At 38.6% G+C, this 20,968-nt stretch overlaps 1 protein-coding gene across 8 annotated transcripts in view; it reads left to right on the top strand.

Moving 5' to 3' along the window:
- LOC123767760 (terribly reduced optic lobes) overlaps window positions 1–20,968 on the top strand; it is a 354,074-nt gene that overhangs the window by 14,580 nt on the left and 318,526 nt on the right. For 5 of the 8 annotated variants that reach the window (XM_069310633.1, XM_069310632.1, XM_069310631.1 and 2 more), the window contains exons 3-10: window positions 208–324; window positions 2,689–2,799; window positions 2,974–3,141; window positions 6,202–6,318; window positions 8,531–8,662; window positions 9,225–9,380; window positions 13,442–13,537; window positions 19,961–20,014. In XM_069310633.1, the coding sequence (XP_069166734.1) occupies window positions 208–324; window positions 2,689–2,799; window positions 2,974–3,141; window positions 6,202–6,318; window positions 8,531–8,662; window positions 9,225–9,380; window positions 13,442–13,537; window positions 19,961–20,014 (951 nt within the window). The remainder of the gene's footprint in view (window positions 1–207; window positions 325–2,688; window positions 2,800–2,973; window positions 3,142–6,201; window positions 6,319–8,530; window positions 8,663–9,224; window positions 9,381–13,441; window positions 13,538–19,960; window positions 20,015–20,968) is intronic. The other 3 variants (XM_069310626.1, XM_069310627.1, XM_069310630.1) reach the window with 3 other exon arrangements.

Here is a 20,968-nt window from a genome sequence, read left to right as displayed (position 1 = left end):
TAGAGGTAATGTCTAAAGACTTTACATGAAACATGGGCCAAGTATTTCTTGGCTTCAAAGGTGATGTCTTAGGGTTTTTCATGTATATGGTCACCCACACACAGTTTCATAATTTTCTAGTTAATCTATTATGTACCTGACAGTAAACATACACGTTATTTTTGTCCCAATTCTATTTCATTATACATAATTATTTTCCCATTACAGATATTTCAGGATGTAGACAAGATGAATTCCAGTGTAACAATGGTGACTGTATTCCATTTAGTCAGCGTTGCAATTTGAATCCAGATTGTGGGGATCGTTCTGATGAACAGAATTGTAGTGAGTATTAATATATATTTTAAATTTCCCTTAACCCTTGGACAGCGGCTATGGAAGAATAATCATACCCACCAATGTGCCAAAGCAAAAAAAAAAAAAATAATAAAAAAAAATTATTTTTATAATAAAATTATTAATTTGTATGTAAAATGTAAGATAAACATAAAAATAAGAGAATATTTACATTTTTACTCTGTGGAAGAGCTCTGAAAGGCTGAGCAGTGGCTGTGTGGTGTGGCGTCTGTCAACACATGCTGATATGGTGCCCATATCTTAAGAAGTACATCAAGAAACTGGAAAAGTTGCAAAGGAATGCAACTAAATGGCTCCTGGAACTGAAGGACAAGCATTATGAGGAGAGGTTAGAGGCATTTAATGAATATGCCAAAACCAAAAGATAGAAGAAAAGGAGGCAATATGATCAAATGGTACAAAATAGTAACAGGAATCGATAAAATTGTTAGGGAAACTTCCCGAGACCTAGAACTTCAAGAACAAGAGGTCATAGATTTAAACTAATTAAATAAAGCTGCTGAAGAAATATAAGAAAATAAACTCTTACAAACAGAGTGGAAGACGGTTGGAAGAAGTTAGGTGAGAAGGTGGTGAAGCCTAAACAGTCAGTAGTTTCAAAGCATTATATGACAGAGTGCTGGGAAGAGAGGACACCACTAGCATAGCTCTCATCCTTTTAACTACACTTAGGTAATTACATTATTCTTTATATGGTCTTTAGGTGACAGTTTTCTATCTAGAGCCAACCCTAGAACTTTCTCTTTATCGGTATTCTTTAAAGTGTTTTCACGTAATTTATATGTAGCGTGTTTCTCCTATTCCACATTCCATAATATGGCATTAGTTCACAATAAATTCCATTTGTCACGTGGCATAATGTAATTTGCCATACACCTACTTTATCCAGGTTTTCTTCAAGGGCATGACAGTCATCCAAGTTTCTTAATCTTCCCTAGTATCTTAGCATCCTCAGCCAACCATGTTCATATAATTCTGTATTCTTTCTGGTAGATAGACAGTGAACATTACCGATGTAAGACGTGAAGCCTGTGGTACTCCACTTGTGACATTTCTCCAGTCTGTTACATTGCCCTGATTACCACCCTCATTTTTCTGCCAGTTAGAAAATTTGTCATCCATGTTAGAAGTCTCTCTGTCACTCTTCTAGTATCTTAAAGTTTCCAGAACAACTTGTTATGTAGGTTTCTGATGAAAGCCTTTTTTTTTTGTTCCAGATTGTAATTGCCTAAATGTAATTACTTGAGTTTAATTACAGAATGATAGCTATGCTTCTGGTGTCCCGTCTTCCCAGTACTCTGTCGTATAACGCTTTGAAACTACTGTCAGTTTTGGCCTTCCCCACCTTCTCACTGAACTTGTTCCAATCATCTTCCACTTTGTTTACAAAAGAAAACTTTCTAATATTTTTTTGGCACCTTTGTTTCCTTAACTTGAATCTGTGTCCTCTTGAAGTTGTCGATTTCATGAATTCCTTGTTGTCAATTTGGTCAATTTGGTCATTTCCTGTTATTATTTTGTAATTGGTGATCATATCACCTCTCTTTCTTCTGTCATCTAGCTTTGACATATTTAATGCCTCTAGTCTCTCTTCATATCTTTTGTTTTTCAGGTCTGGAAGCCATTTTGTAGCATGCCTTTGCACCTTTTCCAGTTTATTGATGTGCTTCTTGAGATATACGCACCATACAAGTGTCTGTGTGTGCATATGTAAAATATACACATGCAAATTTTTTTTAATTGCAAGAGTGCAAAATATGAATTGATCATATTTTGTGTATTGCATCTTAAATTCATTTTTTATGTAAATTGTATATTATATTTGTCAAATGTGTGGCCTATCACCATGGGCTTCAGTTCGATCAATTTAATAACACGACAAGAGGGAAGAGAGGGAATTATCAGGGGAAAGGAATGGTGCCTAACCACTTGGACAGTCGGGGATTAAATGCCGACCTGCATGAAGCGAGACCGTTGCTCTATCGTCCAGTCCAAGTGGTTGGACTAACAGATATTCAGTCAGATTTAATGCTGTGTTTACAATATATGTTGATAGATTGCATCTGATCCCATAAGATCGAATTATGATAAACAGTACAGGTTAATTTAATCAAGCTTTTGCGTGAAAATGTGGCACCAGTTTTCTTTGGATTTCAGAAATGCTCTGAATATAAAAATGCTTCATTTAATGATTTTGAGTTTTACCTTATTCTGTGATAACAAAAACTCATCTTATTGATACAATGACATTCTATTTTTTCAGCTTCATCTTTACCATTTGAAAATTTAATGTAACTACAACAATATGTTTAAATAAACAATGATTCACAGGCTGCGGAAGTGTTCAGTGGCAGTGTGATACGGGAGAGTGTATATTCCGCACACAAATATGTAATAGTGTGCGGGAGTGTCCTGATGGTTCTGATGAGAGAGGTTGTCCAGGTGTGTCAATCGTGTGATGTAAATAACTTTCCTCCTTATAATTCTCTCCTAAATGCTTGCTTTGTATACATAATATTTAAAATCCAACTCTTTACATATAATTGTAGTATTGCAGACTTAATTGCTTTTGTAAATCCATTGCCCTCCTATACCTCACTACTTACTGGATCCCAGATTCCTCCAAGCCTTGCTACGATGGTCAGTTCCGATGCAGTACTGGTGAATGTATTGATCACTCTCGTCTTTGTAATGGTTACGATGACTGTGAAGAAGGTCAAGATGAGAAATTTTGTACCAACGTCAACCTCCCTTCCACCCCTGTATATGTCCCCGCAACCTCAGGTTCGATTCATTTACATCACTGCACTTGGTTGCTGTTAAAATCTCGCTCTTTTTTTTTTTTTTTTTTTTTTTTTTCTCTTGTAACACAGGTGTACAATTTGAGAATGCTGTCATCTTGCTGCATATGCTTCGTTGATATTAATAATTCCTTGTGTCTGTGATTCAGTCTTCTATATATAGCATTCATGGAAGGGGGCAAGTGTTACACAGCAATATTTATTTGAATAATATGAACTTTGTAAAAATTGCAGATAGAGGAGTTTTCTGAATAGTAAAATACAAGTGTTTATTGCAGAATAGAACGACATGCGGTGCTGTATTAACAGTTTATTGCAGCGTGTGTTAAAATGGTAAATTGTTGATTTTATAAATATGCAGAATACATTAACCACTGTACTGCACTGCTTGTGATACTATAGAAAAAGGGGAGCGAGAGAGAGAGAGAGAACGAGAGCGAGAGAGAGAGAACGAGAGCGAGAGAGAGAGAGAACGAGAGCGAGAGAGAGAGAACGAGAGCGAGAGAGAGAGAGAACGAGAGCGAGAGAGAGAGAGAACGAGAGCGAGAGAGAGAGAAAACGAGAGCGAGAGAGAGAGAGAAAACGAGAGCGAGAGAGAGAGAGAAAACGAGAGCGAGAGAGAGAAAACGAGAGCGAGAGAGAGAAAACGAGAGCGAGAGAGAGAAAACGAGAGCGAGAGAGAGAAAACGAGAGCGAGAGAGAGAAAACGAGAGCGAGAGAGAGAAAACGAGAGCGAGAGAGAGAAAACGAGAGCGAGAGAGAGAAAACGAGAGCGAGAGAGAGAAAACGAGAGCGAGAGAGAGAAAACGAGAGCGAGAGAGAGAAAACGAGAGCGAGAGAGAGAAAGAGAAAGAGAGAGAGAAAGAAAGAGAAAACGAGAGAAAGAGAGAGAAAACGAGAGAGAGAATGAGAGAATGAGAGAGAGAGAGAAAAGGAGAACGAAAACAGGAGAGAAGAAAAGAGAATGAAGGAAGAGGCAGGAAAGGAGAATGGGGGTGGGAAAGAAAGAGAACAGGAGGGAAGAGAGAACAGTAATCCTGTAACTACACATAGGTAATTACAGACACAGACAGACAGACAGACAGACTCAGACATAGACAGACAGACACAGACTGACTCAGGCATAGACAGACAGACAAACACACAATGTCACTTGTGTGTTTGGGTTCTTTCTGTATCTTCCCCCACCTGGGGTCCTCCAAACTCAAGTACTCCACCAGGTTTTATCGAATCATAAGTGCCTACCAGAGATCAGCACCAAAATCTGACCCTCTCAATAGATGGAAGAGGAGTCTGGGGGTACTAGACCACCATAGTAACCTATGGAAAAAAACCTGCCAGAAAGGTAAAATGTAATAAAACAAGGCTTGGACAACATTTGCAACCCTGATTTGAATTAGGTACATACTTGTTGTCCAGGTCTGTCTGCTAGTTATCTCCACTGTCTCACTACCGGGGGTCCATGGCAACTAGTCTAATCATTCATACATCACTCGAGCAAGAACGTTGAACATCACAGGAGGAAGGGAAAGGCAGGAATGGGAGGATTCAGAGGGGACCAACCAGAAAGAGGTATTTAATAATGTTCTGTTGCCATCTGAGTGTGAGGCAGTGTAACAAACTAGTGGTTGCACCTGGCTAACAAGTGTGTGCATAGTTGTTAAGTTTGTTTTGTTAGTCTGGTGCATGTTTCATTGGCTCTACCTTCCTCCAGTATTATCCCCATAGCCTGGGTGTTCCATAGTATTCCCAGACACTCCTGTTTTTATGGAGAGGAGCAGATTCTGCTTCTCATTTGGTCTGTGGTATGCCCTCGTAACAAAAAGTGTGTGGTGGGGGTGCATTAGGCATTGAGCGACCAGGCTAGGTAGCTCAAGAAGCCACTGAGTGGACCTACCAGAAAGAGTTGTTTAATTACATTCAATGTTGAATTTTTTGGGACCAGAGTTTTCAAAATTGTCAATGATTCTTTGTCATTTAGGAGGGTTATTCCTTGGTTTGAGGTTCTTTATGACACCTTCATGCTTCCCTGCCTCATTGAAGGGACAAGATTTTGGTCCTTGCTGAATCAAAAGGCCAAAGTGATGATCACAGATTGCTGATATGACTGTGTCAGCCATGTTGTATTAGTGCCTATGCTTTGGGGAGCAACTGAGGGGGGGTCTACCCACATTTCCTTCAAAAAAATGCAAAAAGTTATTATATATGATTATAAAAAAATTATAGTGTATATATAAATTTAAGTATCAAGTTTCTATAATTATTACTATAATATATATATATATGTCGTACCTAGTAGCCAGAACGCACTTCTCAGCCTATTATGCAAGGCTCGATTTGCCTAATAAGCCAAGTTTTCATGAATTAATTGTTTTTCGACTACCTAACCTAACCTAACCTAACTTTTTCGGCTACCTAACCTAACCTTTAAAGATAGGTTAGGTTAGGTAGGGTTGGTTAGGTTCGGTCACATAGCTACATTAATTTTAACTCCAATAAAAATTTTTTTACCTCATACATAATGAAATGGGTAGCTTTATCATTTCATAAGAAAAAAATTGGAGAAAATATATTAATTCAGGAAAACTCAGCTTATTAGGCAAATCGGGCCTTGCATAGTAGGCTGAGAAGTGCGTTCTGGCTACTAGGTACGACATATATATATATATATATATATATATATATATATATATATATATATATATATATATATATATATATATATATATATATATATATATATATATAATATATATATATATATAATATATATATATATACATACATACAGTATATATATATATATAATATACATACATACAGTATATATATATATATAATATACATACATACAGTATATATATATATATAATATAATCTCAACAAATATTGATACAAATATCCCATGCTTCAGTACAAATTCTTAACTTGCCCTTTTAACATATTTCTGAGAATATATAATCAAACAAGCACACACAAACATTCTAAGAATTATAATTTTTCCAGCCATACTTTATTAGATTTTTCATTTTCCGATCCCCAGCTGGATGTACTCCAAATGAGTTCCTCTGTTTATCTGGAGAATGTGTCTCATTGGGAGTTAAATGTGATGGACGAAGTGATTGCTTCGATGGCTCTGATGAAGAAGAAGAAGAGTGTGGTGTGTGTTCTTGCATGTCATTCAGCTTTTTCAAGTTGATAGATTATTTTAATTACCTAACACTCTTCATTTTCTGTTAGGAGCCCCTACGGCTCCCTGGAGCTTATTGGGCTAATGTATGTTATATTAGACCGGGATATTAGCTATCGAGTTCAGATCTACCAGGGACCTGCGCCAGAACCTGGCCCCTTCAGAGAGGTTTCAGGGAGCAATGGTCCTGGGAAAGTCCCCTTGTGGTTGGGGGGTTTTCCTTATCTGCCATCGACCAGGGTTAGGCACCAAGAAAGGTAAGCATAACAAAACAAACCCCACATGGTAAGAAACTAAAACAAAAAAACGAACAGAGAGGTAGAAACTCCCTACAATCCCGAGGAAACAAGCAAACAAGCAAACATCACACTTTATTGCGGCGCCGATTGTCCGTGCAGCCCTCCCCGTGTTAGGCTCTCCGTGCAGTTCATGTCCCGGGGGTTGTCCAGTGTCCTGGCGCATGGCCTGTCTCAAATTTTTTCCCTGTCCATGGAATGAATGACGCCAACTCCTTCAGTTGGCTCTTCCAGACTCATGGACTCGCGGAGATGGACCTCTTCATGTTGGTGTAGTCCCGGCATCTTCCAGTGCATGTGGCGCCCTTCCCCGACTGCGAGGTCATCGCGGTCGCGTCACTTTTTGGCTGGACTGGTTGAGGTGGGGTTACCTATATGTCTTCATCTTGGTCCAGCTGTTGCTTCGGGTTCTGGCTCATTTGAAGACTTGCCAGAGTTGAGTATTTCTGTTGGCCCCTTGGTGGCCGGCTCAGTCTTGGTTTCAGGCGTTTCAAGCACCGAGCTGCTTGCTCAGTGTTCAAACCCGAGATGTTTCCCGTAGCTCTGCCGCAGTACAGACCGGTACAGTATACAGCTGGTTCGGTCTTTTCCTCTGCTCTTCACGACTGGTCTTCTTTTACGAGAGTATATCACCATATGTAAGGTGATCAGGTGGTTTTGTTGTTGGTGTCCTACCTACAAACTTTGTCACAGCAACAGTATGAAGTTTCCTAGCATTCTTTTCACCTTTTTCTCTCTTGGTCGGTTGTCTTCTATTTCTGATCGGGTTGTCTTGTCCATTTGTTCTTGGCTTTTTCAGGACCGTAGCCGGGGGATGCGCTTTGGGTTAATGAGGTCTCCCTTGTTCCTTGTTTCAGGGCTTGGGTCTCCCAAGACGTCCGCAAGGTTATTCGGTCTAGCCAGTCTGCGGTCTATCCTTGTGCCCATGACGTTCGTAAGTTTGCTGCTTCGGCTGCTGTCTTTGGCAACATGTCTTGGGCTGACATTTGGGCATGAGGATTTTGGAGGTCGAACAGGGGCCTGGCTGCTGGTTACCTTGTCAACATTCCTGGCGCTAGTTGAGGGTCTCTCTCTTTACGATGCAGGCTGCAGTCAGTTGTCTCGACTTAGAGTTGAGGAGCAAGTGGTGGCCACCTCCAGAGTAAGTCCCTCTTGTTCTTGTCTTTGGTTAGATAGCTCTGAGAAGCTGAAGGGGCTCTCCACAGAAAATTAGCATTGAATGTAATGAAACTCCATTTTCTGGGTGAGTCCCAGAGGCTTCCCAGCATCCCTTCCTCCCTCCGGTTGGTGTTTATTTGCGTCTTTTGACATTCAGCCTCTGAACTGAGCGTGGATAACTGGTGCGAAGGGTCTGGGACTCCCCATTTACCCTCCCTGGGAAGAGCTGCACAGACAGCGGCGCTGTAGTGATGTCATGCTTGTTTTCTGTTTTCAGATTGGGGAGTTCTGCTTGCTAGTTCAGCATTCGGTTGCAATGTTTAACCAGCTGTAGTTTGTTTTGGGGCACCTACCTTTCTGGGTGCCTAAACCCGTAGATAGCAGACATGGAATGCTTCGAACCACATGGGGTTTCTATACACTATTGCTCCTCATGCCTCTCTGAAGTGGGGTCAGGTTCTGGCTCATGGTCCTCCGTAGGCTCAAACTCCATTGAATTGAATGATGCCACCGTCTAATACATACATATCAGCCCGGTAAGTTTTGGGGAGCCTCCGGGACTCGCCCAGCATTTCATTACATATAACACTGGTTATTTTTTGCCATTAATTTTTTTAATAGTAAAATTTTAATATCATAAGGGTGGGTTTGCTATTAAATTGTGACTATACTAACAAAGATTGTATAGCTGAGTATTAGATATACTTATAATTTACAATGACTTTCAGGTGAACCAAGTGGTCAAAATTGTACAGATTTTGAGTTCAGATGCACTGATGGTTCTTGTTTGACCGAGAATGTACGCTGTAATGGGATACCAGACTGCAGTGATGGATCTGATGAACTTCTTTGTGGTAACCGTGTGTACTAATACATTTTTTTATGGGAAAAAACAATTTTGGGAGTTTAGTACAAATTCATTCGACGTTTCCTTGGGTTCCTTGATATTAAGTTATTGTGTCCTGAAATGTACTTAAAATTTTGCCTTCATATTATTCAAAATCATATTTGCATTTAATATTAAACAAGTCCACTACAGGCTCACAATAGCCCATGCTACTTGGAACTTATTGTTCCGAGTAGTTGAATCTAAAACAACAACTTAATATAATCTTCTTTCATGCATTGCTAATTATATTTTACAATAAATAGGCACTGCATTTTTTTTTAATCTTAATTTTACTGAAGTACTGTCAGTGTTTCCTCCTGTGGGCCCTGAGAAGGTTCACTCTATACTGAGATACTGTGCAGCTCCTAGTTAGCTTTCAGTTAATTCTGTAATAATGTATCTTAAATACATATTAATTTTATATTTATGTGATAGTGGATTAATTTTTATTTGTTATACAGCATTAATTATTTATAACAGTTTTTTACATTAATGAAAATATAATTAATTTGTTACCCTCACCCATTCAACAGCAGATCGATGTCAGTCATACGAATTTCAATGTTTGGATGGCCAGTGCATATCATTGTATGCTCGGTGCGATAATACCATAGATTGTCATGATCGTTCTGATGAGGAGGAGTGCCCTGGAGCCTCCACTACAACACCTGTTACAATTGGTGTTCCTAGTATGTTGTTTCCTCATTGTTCTAGGACATTCATTAATACCACTCTCATCTATCTTTCAGTTGCTGTGAATGAGAATTCTTAACTGCACTAATATTATTGCATGTGCATTCAGATCTGATTACTAAAAATACTAAAGTGTTTATACTATTTGATTAATATAGCTGTCTTAAACTGACCATATACAGTAGTTTGTTATAACATCCTTTTAATTATTTTTTGTTTTCAGAAAAGCAGTAGTACTCTGTATTGATAAATAATACAATAGTATATGGCACCCTTTCTCTTAGTAAATAATTTTATTTCAGATATTTACATTGAAAGCATGATGATTTTCTACATCTTTCTTTAATATTTCCATAGAGTAAATTTACTAATTATCTTCATTTTTTAATTGTGATGGTTGCAGCATTGGCCTAGCATGCAATTGGTAATAGTTTTGAATATTGTAGTCTTTTATATCAATATAACAAGCAATATTTCTGCAGTATGTTGGCTGATGGATGGAATTTTTCAGAGAAGAATCTAGCTGTGGCTTGATATGGCTAAACAAAGTTAACCCACAAAACATTCTTGCTGTAGAATGTGGAATAAGGAATAATAAACCACACACAACCTATAAATTTTTCCCTTCAAAATGCATAAATCTTTGGCCTTTTTTCTTGCCTATAAGTTATGTGGAAAGACATTAAAGAACTCCTGATAAATAAAAAGATCTAAGGGTAATTCTGAATAGTAGACTGTAGGCCAATAGGAACTGGCTGGAGCTCCCAATTTGATGCCCTTTGGAGTCTTAATGACATTGTTACATACATTTCAGTGTTAGTGATGTCCCATATCGACCTAAAAGTATTATCGGTTTAATTTAAAGACAAACACTCACTACCAGAATTATGTATTTTGCTGTTAGCTTCAAGATTGATACTGTATTGGTGAATGACTGTGGGTGCACATGGTTCCCCATCAGCGAGTTACCTCACTCACCTCCTGGTGCAACCAGGGGTCACACCTCTTTGCCTGACACACATTTAGCTCTCATCCTGTAACTACACTTAGGTAATTATCTGCAGATAAATGGTGTTGACTTTCCTTGGCATGCTTTGTTTTGTGTTGGGCTATTCCTGGTTTTTGTTCTATTTGCTACTTTACATTTTGTGTTTTGTGCCATATGCCCTGCACTTAAATTTTTTCGGTGGTTGAGTGTCACGGTTCCTTTCCCTGGTATTTGACTTGGATCTTCCTTGCCTTATTAGGGTTATCTTCTTTGTGAGGTTTTTGTAACTTCATCTTCAAGTTGACTCCTCTCAAGTCCTTTCATGTCTGGGAAGGGTATTTTTTTGCTCGCCATTGTGAGTCCTGTTCGTGGTTATTGATTGTAGTTGTGTATGGTCTTTGATCCTGACCCTGTGAAGGATCAGGGCTTTGGCTTTGACTCGGTCAGTCTCAATGGGTGTCCTTGGGTGATGTAGGTGTTTGCTTTTGTTCATAACTGCATACACCTTCACTTTCCAAGTAGTTAAGATTGGGATTAGTGTTCAATCAAGAGACTTATCCTGGAAAGGAGAGAAAAAGCTTTTTAAGGTCAGTGCTCAAATTGTGCATTTGAGCAGATTGTTTTGGCTTCCACACCCTCCTCCATACCTGACACTGCTGTGGCCAGTTTTCAGAGGTGCATTTCATTGGTTTTGGACATTTATGGTCTTCCCTTCAGCTTTTGCCACTCATGTTAGATTGAGGAGTATTGTACTTTGACCCACGGAGTCTTCAGTTTTAATTTAGTAATCTTCCTGTGTTTGTAGGATCAGGCGTCCTGGTTTCAATTTCTCGGTCCCCATTCTGATATGATTGGAGAAGAGCTGCCATTCTCTCTCACTGTTTTATTAGAAGGTTATCGAGTATCTTGTTTTGAGTACTTTTGCCACATATTCTCTAGCCTCCTCTATGCTTCGTTCCAGGCAGTCAAGCTGTCTGTTCATTGTACATCAATTAGTTCACATTCCAGTTTCCTTTGTTAGTATGGGTTCCTAAACAGTTTTGGGCCGAAGGTCTGTAGGTGCTGAGGGATGAGTGGGGGCTGGGAAGGGCACTTTTGGAAGCTTGACAGAGACAGAGAAGCATTTATCCCTCTATTGTTCTCTTTATTTTTGGGGGGAATGTGCCTGTGGGTTTATTCACTCAGGGCTTAAGGGTTTTCCATGCTGATGCTCTATCTCTAACAACACTCAGAGGGACCAGGTTAGGATATTGGCTCTGTCCTGAGCTTGTAGGATCTGTTGCTCTGATTGGACTGGTTCTCTTCACCTTCCTTGATTTGAACGATTTTGATTTTGATTTTGATTTGAGCATGATACCTTTTCTGCATTTACCTTTTCTGGGTCCTTGTTAAATGCCTGCATTTGCCCATTTCAATGGTTTCCGTTGTCTTGTATTTTCCGGGTTGTGACTCGGACAAACTTGCTTTGGTTTGTGCTGCTGGACCGGGATTATGTGCTGCTTGCCTTGCTCCTGCTGCTTGTAGTGCTTGACATCTGGCAGTTTTACATTCTCTCCAGGAGTTCACTTTTTTAAGTACCCTTTATTTCACTACCTTGTCCTCTACTCAACTACCCCAGAAAATGAAGGTTTTACAGGTTTTAATAGCAGCATGTGTGACTTTTTGGCTGTTAAACTATGTGTTTCACGTCTCCTTAGGATTGGCATTTGCTACTTTGCCTATCATCTTATGCTGTGTACAGTCTCAGTCTTCCATTTAGCTTTGGCTAAGCCTCTTTGTTGCTACTATTATTGTTGCCTTATTGTCTGGCTTTCTTTGCTATGTTCAAGCCTTCTGTACTTTTAGTCCACTTGTGTTTCTCTAGAATCGGGTTTTATTTTTGTACTCTTGCTTGTTTATCCTCTCGCTGGTTTCAGCATTAGCTGTTCAGTTTCCAGCTTCTGTTTAGTTTTAATCTGTCATCCAAAAATGATAGTTACTTTGGCTGTAAGTACAAATTAGACTATTTCACCCAAAAATAGTCCCTGTTTTGTGGAACTGAAAAAGGAGACAACAACCAAACAAAAACTTTCTTAGGCCTAGTTTTTTCCTAGTACAGTCTAGTACATATATGCAGTCGGGTTCATTCTCGACTGAAAATCGGGAATTTCAGGTTCATATCCCAGGAGGAACAAAAATGGTTGGGCACATATCCTATCATAGAATGCCCTTGTTCACCTAGCAGTAAATAGGTACCCAGGGGTTAGTTTTATTGTGGGGTTGCATCCTGGGGGAGGATCGGTAGTTTGACCTTAGGGATATGTTGATATAAGCCTAACATGTATATATATGGCCTATATATACAGGACAGGCCTGTTGGGCCTGTCGCCCAACACAATTAAATATTATTAAATTAGATGGCATATAGTTAGGTTTGGTTTATGGTTACTCTATGCCACTTTTTGTTTATGCCCCTTAGTATTCCAGTACTACAAAATATTTTTTTTTTTTTGTCTGTAGTTTTTATCTTGTACATTCTATAGTTTTTGATGCATTGGTTGTTGGTTTGGTGTTGTATCCGGCCATCATGTGGGAATCCTGCGTGCCCTGCATCTTTGATGTGTGTGTAGTACTTTTGGTTTGGTGGTTCAGGTTTCTTGGTTGCAGGTCTTTCCTTTCATGAATGCCTGCTTGTTTCTGAAGAAGGTTTTTTTGTCTTTACAGGTACACTACTTTTCTGACTCTCTATACTGTGTTGCTTGCATATATATTAAAGCATATCCCATTTAAATGAGCTAATCAACCACCTTTTATCATTTCTATGTACACTAATTTCACTTGTAGAGTTTCCTTCTGTTTCCACTATCATAATTTTACTTTAAACTTTTCAGAGACTTATATCAAGCACACCACTCAAGGCAATCTATATGAATATATTAATTAATATTTTAAGTATTAATTCTTATTAAATAATATTCTTTGAAAATTCTAGATACTGTATATTTATGAAAAAGTATTTTAAATGCTTAATCATTATATACAATTTATTTATTAAATGTTGTTAATTCTTAGTTTCTTTTTCTATCTCAGGGGAATTCATTTGTTCAGATGGAAGATATATTGATGATTCTAAGCGCTGTGATAGCAGAACAGACTGTAGTGACGGCAGTGATGAGGCTGAATGTGGTAAGTTTTGTGGAAGACTCCATCTTCAAAACCATGTTATTGTCACTTGTCACATTATCTGCACTGTAATTTGCCTTTTCTCAGTGCATTATTTGGTGGAAGGTTGGGGGGATTACCTCACCACCTATTGGGGTCTGAGCTCCCAGTTCTATAGCTGATGTAGTGCATACTGAGTCACCTCTTTTCTGTGCTGGCTCTGGTGTTCTGACTCTTCAGCTAATTAGTGTGGTGTTTTTACTTGATGGCATTTCCTGTACACTGTGGTGTAATATGATTCAAGTTTTGAGTGTGCTTGAAGCTACTGTACATGTGTGCAGGATTAGCATACCTGTGCTTCCTAGCGCTGCCCTTGCATTGCCAGAGTTATCTTCTCAAGAGTGTTCGGGAGTTGCACCCTTAGAATTCCTCTGCTTATGATGGCCCTCATCCAGGGTGAGTCAGATGTCATGGGGCTTAACTATCTTAACATTGGTTGGGTGTGGCTGTCACTGGCATTGATGTTTCAAGCACTTCTCTCAGTGCTTCGAGGTCTGCTTTCAGAGTTGTGTGAGCCTGGCTGTGTCAGCTTACTTTAAGGTCCAGCACAATAATCCCAGTGCCTGGGGTGTCCTGCTTGATTTACCTTTCAGACCCTGAAAATCCCCTTTGAGTTTGGGGATCCTATGGGTATTCCTCCCCGAACCTACTCTTGCTTCATGTGAGTTTCAGGATTGTTCATCTGCGTCATGGGGCGCAGTTGGATGTACCCAGTGTACCCAATTGGATACCCTGGAGCTGCCCCATTTCGTGTTTAGAGACCTGAAATTGGAGGTGTTGAGGAACTCTACCATGGCCTTGTCTGCACCTCCACTACCTTCATCTGATCCTGCCCCCTGCTTCCGGCCCCAAAGCATCTGAGGGTTTCCGAGTCTAGATAGGGTTTAGCTCGAGATGTAGCTTGACAGGCTATGGGGTTGCCCCTTTCAATTCAGGCGCAGAGGCAGTAGAGCTGGTGGGTTCTGCCAAGGCTTTGGAGTTTTCCTTTCAGCTAGCCCCTACTTCCTTTGAAACCTCTTCCTTGGACCCTGGTTTTCTATCCCGGGCTGTGGGCAAGGATACTGGCTCTGTCCTCAACTGTGGCTTCTAAGATTTAGGGGGAAGTCAGATATGGGCCCTTGGGGTCTCGTTCAACTTTACATGGGTCATAGTTCTTTCTGATGAGGGTCTTCTTTTACAGGGAAGGGGTTTTCATATCCTCCATCCCTGTATAAGTATGATTTGGGTGTGGCTCCCTCAGGGTTCAGTTCCATGTGCCTTTGGGCCCGTCGGGATCATTCTTCTAGAAGGGCCAGTTTTAAGTCTGGTCCCTGGTAGACCTCTAGAACTCTACAGCTGGTGTGGCCCAGTAGATGACCCCAGTAGATTGACAGAGTTGGATTCCCTACGGGAGGAGGTACAAAAGCTGAAACAACATCAGGAAGAAGCAAAGGAGGTGACCGGTATTAAGAAGACCTTGTCTTGGCAATTTGTAAAGGACAGGGGCCTTAAGAAGACTTTGGCAAAGCCGCCTACTGATATCCTAGGACTTCTAACACATTTGCCGTGTTAGAGGACGAGTGCTGTGGTGAGCCTGCAGTTTGTTCGAAAGGCAAAACAACGAAGAGCAACGAAGGTCCCTCAACGTGTTCAAAAGGAAAAGGAAGGAACTAAGTGAATTTTGATTGTGGGAGATTCCCAGGTAAGGTATTTAGACAGGACGTTTTGTGCCAATGATAAGGGGAACAGGTTAAGGGTTTGGTATCTGGGAGCTGGAATTGGAGATATTGTTGACAACATGAAAGAGATTATGACGGGAAATGGAAACAAACCCATTATTTGTATTAGTGCAGGGGGGTAATGATGTTGGATGAGTTAGGAGTGAGGAACTTATACAGAGGTTCAACAAAGCCATAGAATTAGTTAGGAGCAAGGGAGGAATCCTGATCATATGTGGCATTCTTCCAAGAAAGGGAGTTGGAAATGAATGGTTGTTGAGGGCACTTGGTGTCAGTTGTCAGCTGGAAAGATATTGCATATCAAATGCAATATCTTTCATAGATAACTGGGATCACTTCTATGCAAGAAATAAAATGTATGCTCGGAATGGGATGCATCTATCGAGGACTCTGGAGGTTGTTGTTGCGAACTCGTTGGAACAAGTGGTTAGAGGTGTTTGTTTGGGTTTGGGTTTAAACTGTTAGTAGACAGTGGTATGGGAATTGATTTGGAGGAAGGAGGTAATAAAAGTATGTGTTTGTGGGAGAAACAAATTGGCAAAATGATCAGGGAAAAGAGAAGGGCCTCAAAATAACAATACACTTTGGGTATATTACATTAACAGTAGAAGCCTAAGAAACAAAATAAACGATTTAAATGCTCTTGTCTGCACAGAAAAAATAGATATTATTACACTTACCGAAATGTGGATGAATGTAGAAAATAGAGAACTATTAACTGAATATCAAATAAATGGACTTAAACTATTTCACATAGATAGATATATTAGACGAGGAGGGGAAGTAGCTATATATGTTTGGGAAAATTTGAAATGTAGTCTCAAAGAGGGAATCAAAACTGAGTGGAAGAAACTATTTGGATAGAATTAAACGAAAGAGCAAATAATCTTATAATAGGAGTTATGTACAGGCCACCAAACTTGAGCAGGATGGAAGCAAAGCACCTATGGGATGAAATATCTAGAGCATCTAGGTCTAGCTGTATTTGTGTCTTGGGTGACTTTAATTTTAGTGGAATAAATTGATCTAACAGAACAGGTAATAATGTAGCAGAAGATTTTCTAGAATTAATTGACGATTGCTTTCTTATCCAACACATTAAGGAACCAACGCGGGAAAATAATAATTAAAATTTAGTGTTAACTAACAGCGGAAACACAAATTAATGACATCGAAATAGGGAGTGAGCTAGGGAACAGTAATGGCAAAGAAATCAGATTTAGCATAGAATGGAATAGATCTGTAGGAGAAAATTCTGTTAAAAGTGCCAGATTTTCGAAAAGCTGATTTCAATAGCCTAAGAAATTTTTTGGGTCAAATAGCTTGGAAAGTCTTGGGCATGGAGGGTGGACTGGTCTTGGAGCGAGACATGAACCCAGCGATAGGTGACGTAAAAGGGGATTTCGATGTGGATTCAAAATATAACTTATTTAAAAATATTCTAAGCAAAGCACAGGAACGTAGTATACCATACAAATTGAATAGATCGAATACTAATGACCTAAAGTGGATAACAAAGGATTTGAAGAACCTTATAGGTAAAAAGAGAGCGTGGTACAAAAGGATTAAGAATGGGAAAGTAAGTTTAGAACAAGAATTCATACAACTAGTTAGGAATGTTAAAAAAAGAGATAAGGAAAGCAAAAAGAAACTTTGAAGTTTGCATAGCAGGGCAAGCAAAGACAAATCCTAAAGGTTTTTTTTCAGTTATATCTGACAAAGACTAGGGAAAGGATAGGTCCATTAAAAACTGAGACAGGTCAAATAACGGATAATGATAAAGAGATGAGTAGTATTTTTAACAAATATTTTATATCTGTATTTACTAAAAGAGGAACTTAACAATATGCCTTCAGCCGAACAAGTCTTTGTGTGTGGGGACAAGGACAGGTCGACTAGTTTAGCAGTTACCAGGGAAGATGTAATTAAACAAATAGTAAAACTAAAACCAAACAAATCCCCAGGGCCAGATGAAGTGTTTGCCAGGGTGCTTAAAGAATGCAAAGAGGAGCTTTGCGAGCCATTGTCTACAATATATAATAAATCAGTAGATCATGGAAGGTTGCTAATGTGGTAAGAATTTTTATAAAAGGAGATAGACCACTTGTCAAACTATCAGCCAATTAGCCTAACGTCTATTGTGGGAAAGTTACTTGAATCGATAATTGCGAATACAATTCGTCTTCATCTTAAAAAACATAAATTAATAAATGAGTCGCAACATGCTTTTACAAATGACCGTTCATGTTTTAACAAATTTGCTGTCTTTTTATTCAAGCATAGTTGAGGCAGTTGATAGTGGTAAGGATTGTGATGTTGTGTACCTTGACTTTAGCAAAGCTTTTGATACAGTGCCACATGAAAGACTGATTAACACTATCGCTCGCTTTGGACACCGATTACGTCCATTTTTTTGTCTCCTGAGACAAAAAAGCTGTGGACAGGACTTGCGTCCACTACAAAAAATATTTGTATAAAATTAATTTTTTATCCGATTGACCTCGGGATATTTTCAAAATAAGCGGCTTTAAAATGCGCACAATTTGATACCAAAATGAAAGATGTAACACGAAACTTGATGTCAGAACACTTGAAAGATTATAAATACGTTTTTGGGTCTAAATTTTAAATTTTAAAATATTTGTTAAAATTCTATTTATTGTGCTATTATTATGGGACTAGTTTTACAATGCGCGCCTTTATATTGTGAACAATTTGATACCAAAACCAGCAAAGTAACATGAAATTTTATGTTAGAACACTGGAAATATATAATTAATTTAGATGATGAGCGTCCAAAATTAAAATATTTGTTAAAATTCAAGTTATTGCTCTACTATTATGGGACTAGTTTTAAAATGCGCGCCTTTATTTTGCGAACAATTTGATACCAAAACAAACGATGTAACAGGAAAACTGATGTTATCAAACTGAACGAGTATACACATTAGGTTATGGTGTGCAAATTGGTGCTCGTTCACGGGTAACTTTAGGCTTTCCTGCGGGGAGTCTCGCCAGGCTTTTGGACATTATATGCATATATATCTGCAGGGAATTTAATTGCGAACATAATGATACCAAACGAACGATGTAGCACGAGAATTAAGGTGAGAAAACTGAAACAAGTATACACATTTTATTGATTTTGTGCGCTCACGGTAACTTTTCCGACTTTAGGCTTTGCTGTGGGGAGTCTCGCCAGGCTTTTGGACATTATATGCATATACATCTGCAGGGAATTTATTTGCGAACACAATGATACTAAAACGAACGATGTAGCACAAAAATTAAGGTGAGAAAACTGAAATGAATATACACATTTAGGCATCGCCGCATGCTCGCCCGCACCATTGGCCCCATGACGTCAAAGTCTGCCGAGCGTGCATGGCGCCGGTGATACTATAAAAAAGATAGAGGATCATGGTATTGGGGGTGCTATATTAAGTTGGATTAGGGCATGGCTATTCCAAAGGAAACAAAGTTAGTATAAATGGGGTTAAATCAGAGTGGGATAATGTTGTTAGTGGTGTGTCTCAGGGCTCTGTCCTGGGACCTCTGTTGTTTATAAAATATGTTAATGATTTAGATTCAGATTTGAGTAGCAGCATTTGTAAATTTGCCGATGATACAAAAATTGGTAGGGAAATTAACACGGAAGATGACTCTATTGCTTCAAGTTGATCTAAATAGGGTTTTGAAATGGTCAAAAGATTGGCAGATGCAGTTTAATGCTGATAAATGTAAAGTTTTGAGGCTAGGTAATGATGATAGTTACAAGATACGAGCTGGATGGTGTTGAGATTGAGAAGTCGGATTGTGAAAGGGATCTGGGAGTTATGATTAGTAAGAATTTAAAACCAAAGGATCAATGCATGAATGTTCATAATAAGGCAAATAGGACACTGGTATTTATTAATTGAAGCATGAGTAACAAGACACCTGGTGTTGTTCTTCAGCTATATCTTGCTCTGGTTAGGCCCCATTTAGATTATGCAGTGCAGTTTTGGTCGCCGTACTATAGAATGGATATAAATTCACTTGAACGTGTCCAGCGTAGGATAACAAAATTAATTCCCCAAATTAGAAATCTTTCATATGAAGAAAGATTAACAAAGCTTAAATTGCAACTTCACTGGAACGGCGAAGAGTTAGGGGTGACATGATAAGAGGTTTACAGTTGGATGAATGGACATAACAAAGGAGATATTATTAATAGGGTATTAAAAGTATCAACACAAGACAGAACACGAAACAATGGGTATAAATTGGATAAGTTTAGATTTAAGAAAAACTTGGGTAAATACTGCTTCGGTAACAGGGATGTTGATTTGTGGAACCAATTACCGCGAAACGTAGTGGAGGTGGGGTCCCTCGATTGTTTCAAGCATGGGTTGGACATGTATATGAGTGGGATTGGGTGGTTATAAATAGGAGCTGCCTTGTATGGGCCAATAGGCCTTCTGCAGTTACCTTTGTTCTTATGGTAACCATCTCAGCATATAACGGAGCCACTATTGGCTTCCCCCAGTAATGTAATATTGTGATCTAGGTTTTATGCTCCTGTAATTGCCACACACTTAAAATTTGTTTTTTTATATTTGCATAAAATTTTTCCTAAGTATAAAATTAATTTTGCATGAATTTAAATGCATATTTTTGTTGATTTCAGACACTGGCTATCTCAGCCTGAGAACATATCCAGATGACCAGACCATCCAGCAGAGTAAGTCTCAGTACTTTAGTACTCATCTCTCCATCCCTACCAACACCCCGTCTTCTCCAATCCTTTCTCCATCCTCTGAAGTGTCCGTATTAATATCATTGTCCCCTCTTCGTTTACCTTTTACTCTTTTGACAGTGGTACTAGTAATGCTCTTGTCTACTAACTAAGGGATTTGGGCAGTCTTTTAATGCATATACAGTACTGACAATCCTGCACTATTGTTTTAATACTCAAATCATTCCAAAGATCTGAACTAATATCTTGTCTTGATCTGAACTTATGTCTTGTGACATATTAATAAACTGGTATTTCAAAATTGCATTAGATAAAAAATACTGGAGCCACAAATAATATTAGCTGTGTGATATTTTTTCTTCTAAATTTAACTCAATGCTAAACCATGTGAATTTTGGCAGAACCATTTGAAATAGATATATATATATATTGCAGAATAACTCTAAATTACATGAAAATAATGTAAAGAAAAGATAAATATTTTTTGTCTTGCAAAATAAATTTTTAAGTGTGATGTTCTTACATTCATGTCTATATGGTCACCAGAAGGTTGTTGAGAATGTTTCCTCTCTCATTGTTGTACTCTTTACTTGTGCCTCAGCTCAGGAATGTTGTGTGTAGTTGACCCTAGAAAATTATATTTTAAAATAACATGTTTGAAATTTATGTTGCATATGATAATTAGATTCTAGAGGGTAAAATCATAAAGGAATACTGATTAAAGCATGTATGAAGAAAGATTTCCGAGATAGTTTTTCAGTATTGAGCTAAGTCTAAGAAAAGCTGGCCTTAAATTGTGATTGTTTATATCTGTATATCTTTGTCTTTGGATAGAATATTTCTGGTTACGAAAAATAATAGCATAACTTTTTGACATTAAAAATTAAAGTTATGTTTAATTTAATGAGCAAATATATTTGTTACTATTTTGTTATTTTA

This window comes from Procambarus clarkii, chromosome 67 (assembly GCF_040958095.1).
Source record: "Procambarus clarkii isolate CNS0578487 chromosome 67, FALCON_Pclarkii_2.0, whole genome shotgun sequence".
Lineage (NCBI taxonomy): Eukaryota > Metazoa > Arthropoda > Malacostraca > Decapoda > Cambaridae > Procambarus > Procambarus clarkii.
The sequence above is the reverse complement of the archived record's forward strand: the minus strand, read 5'-3'. Positions and strand labels throughout refer to the sequence as shown.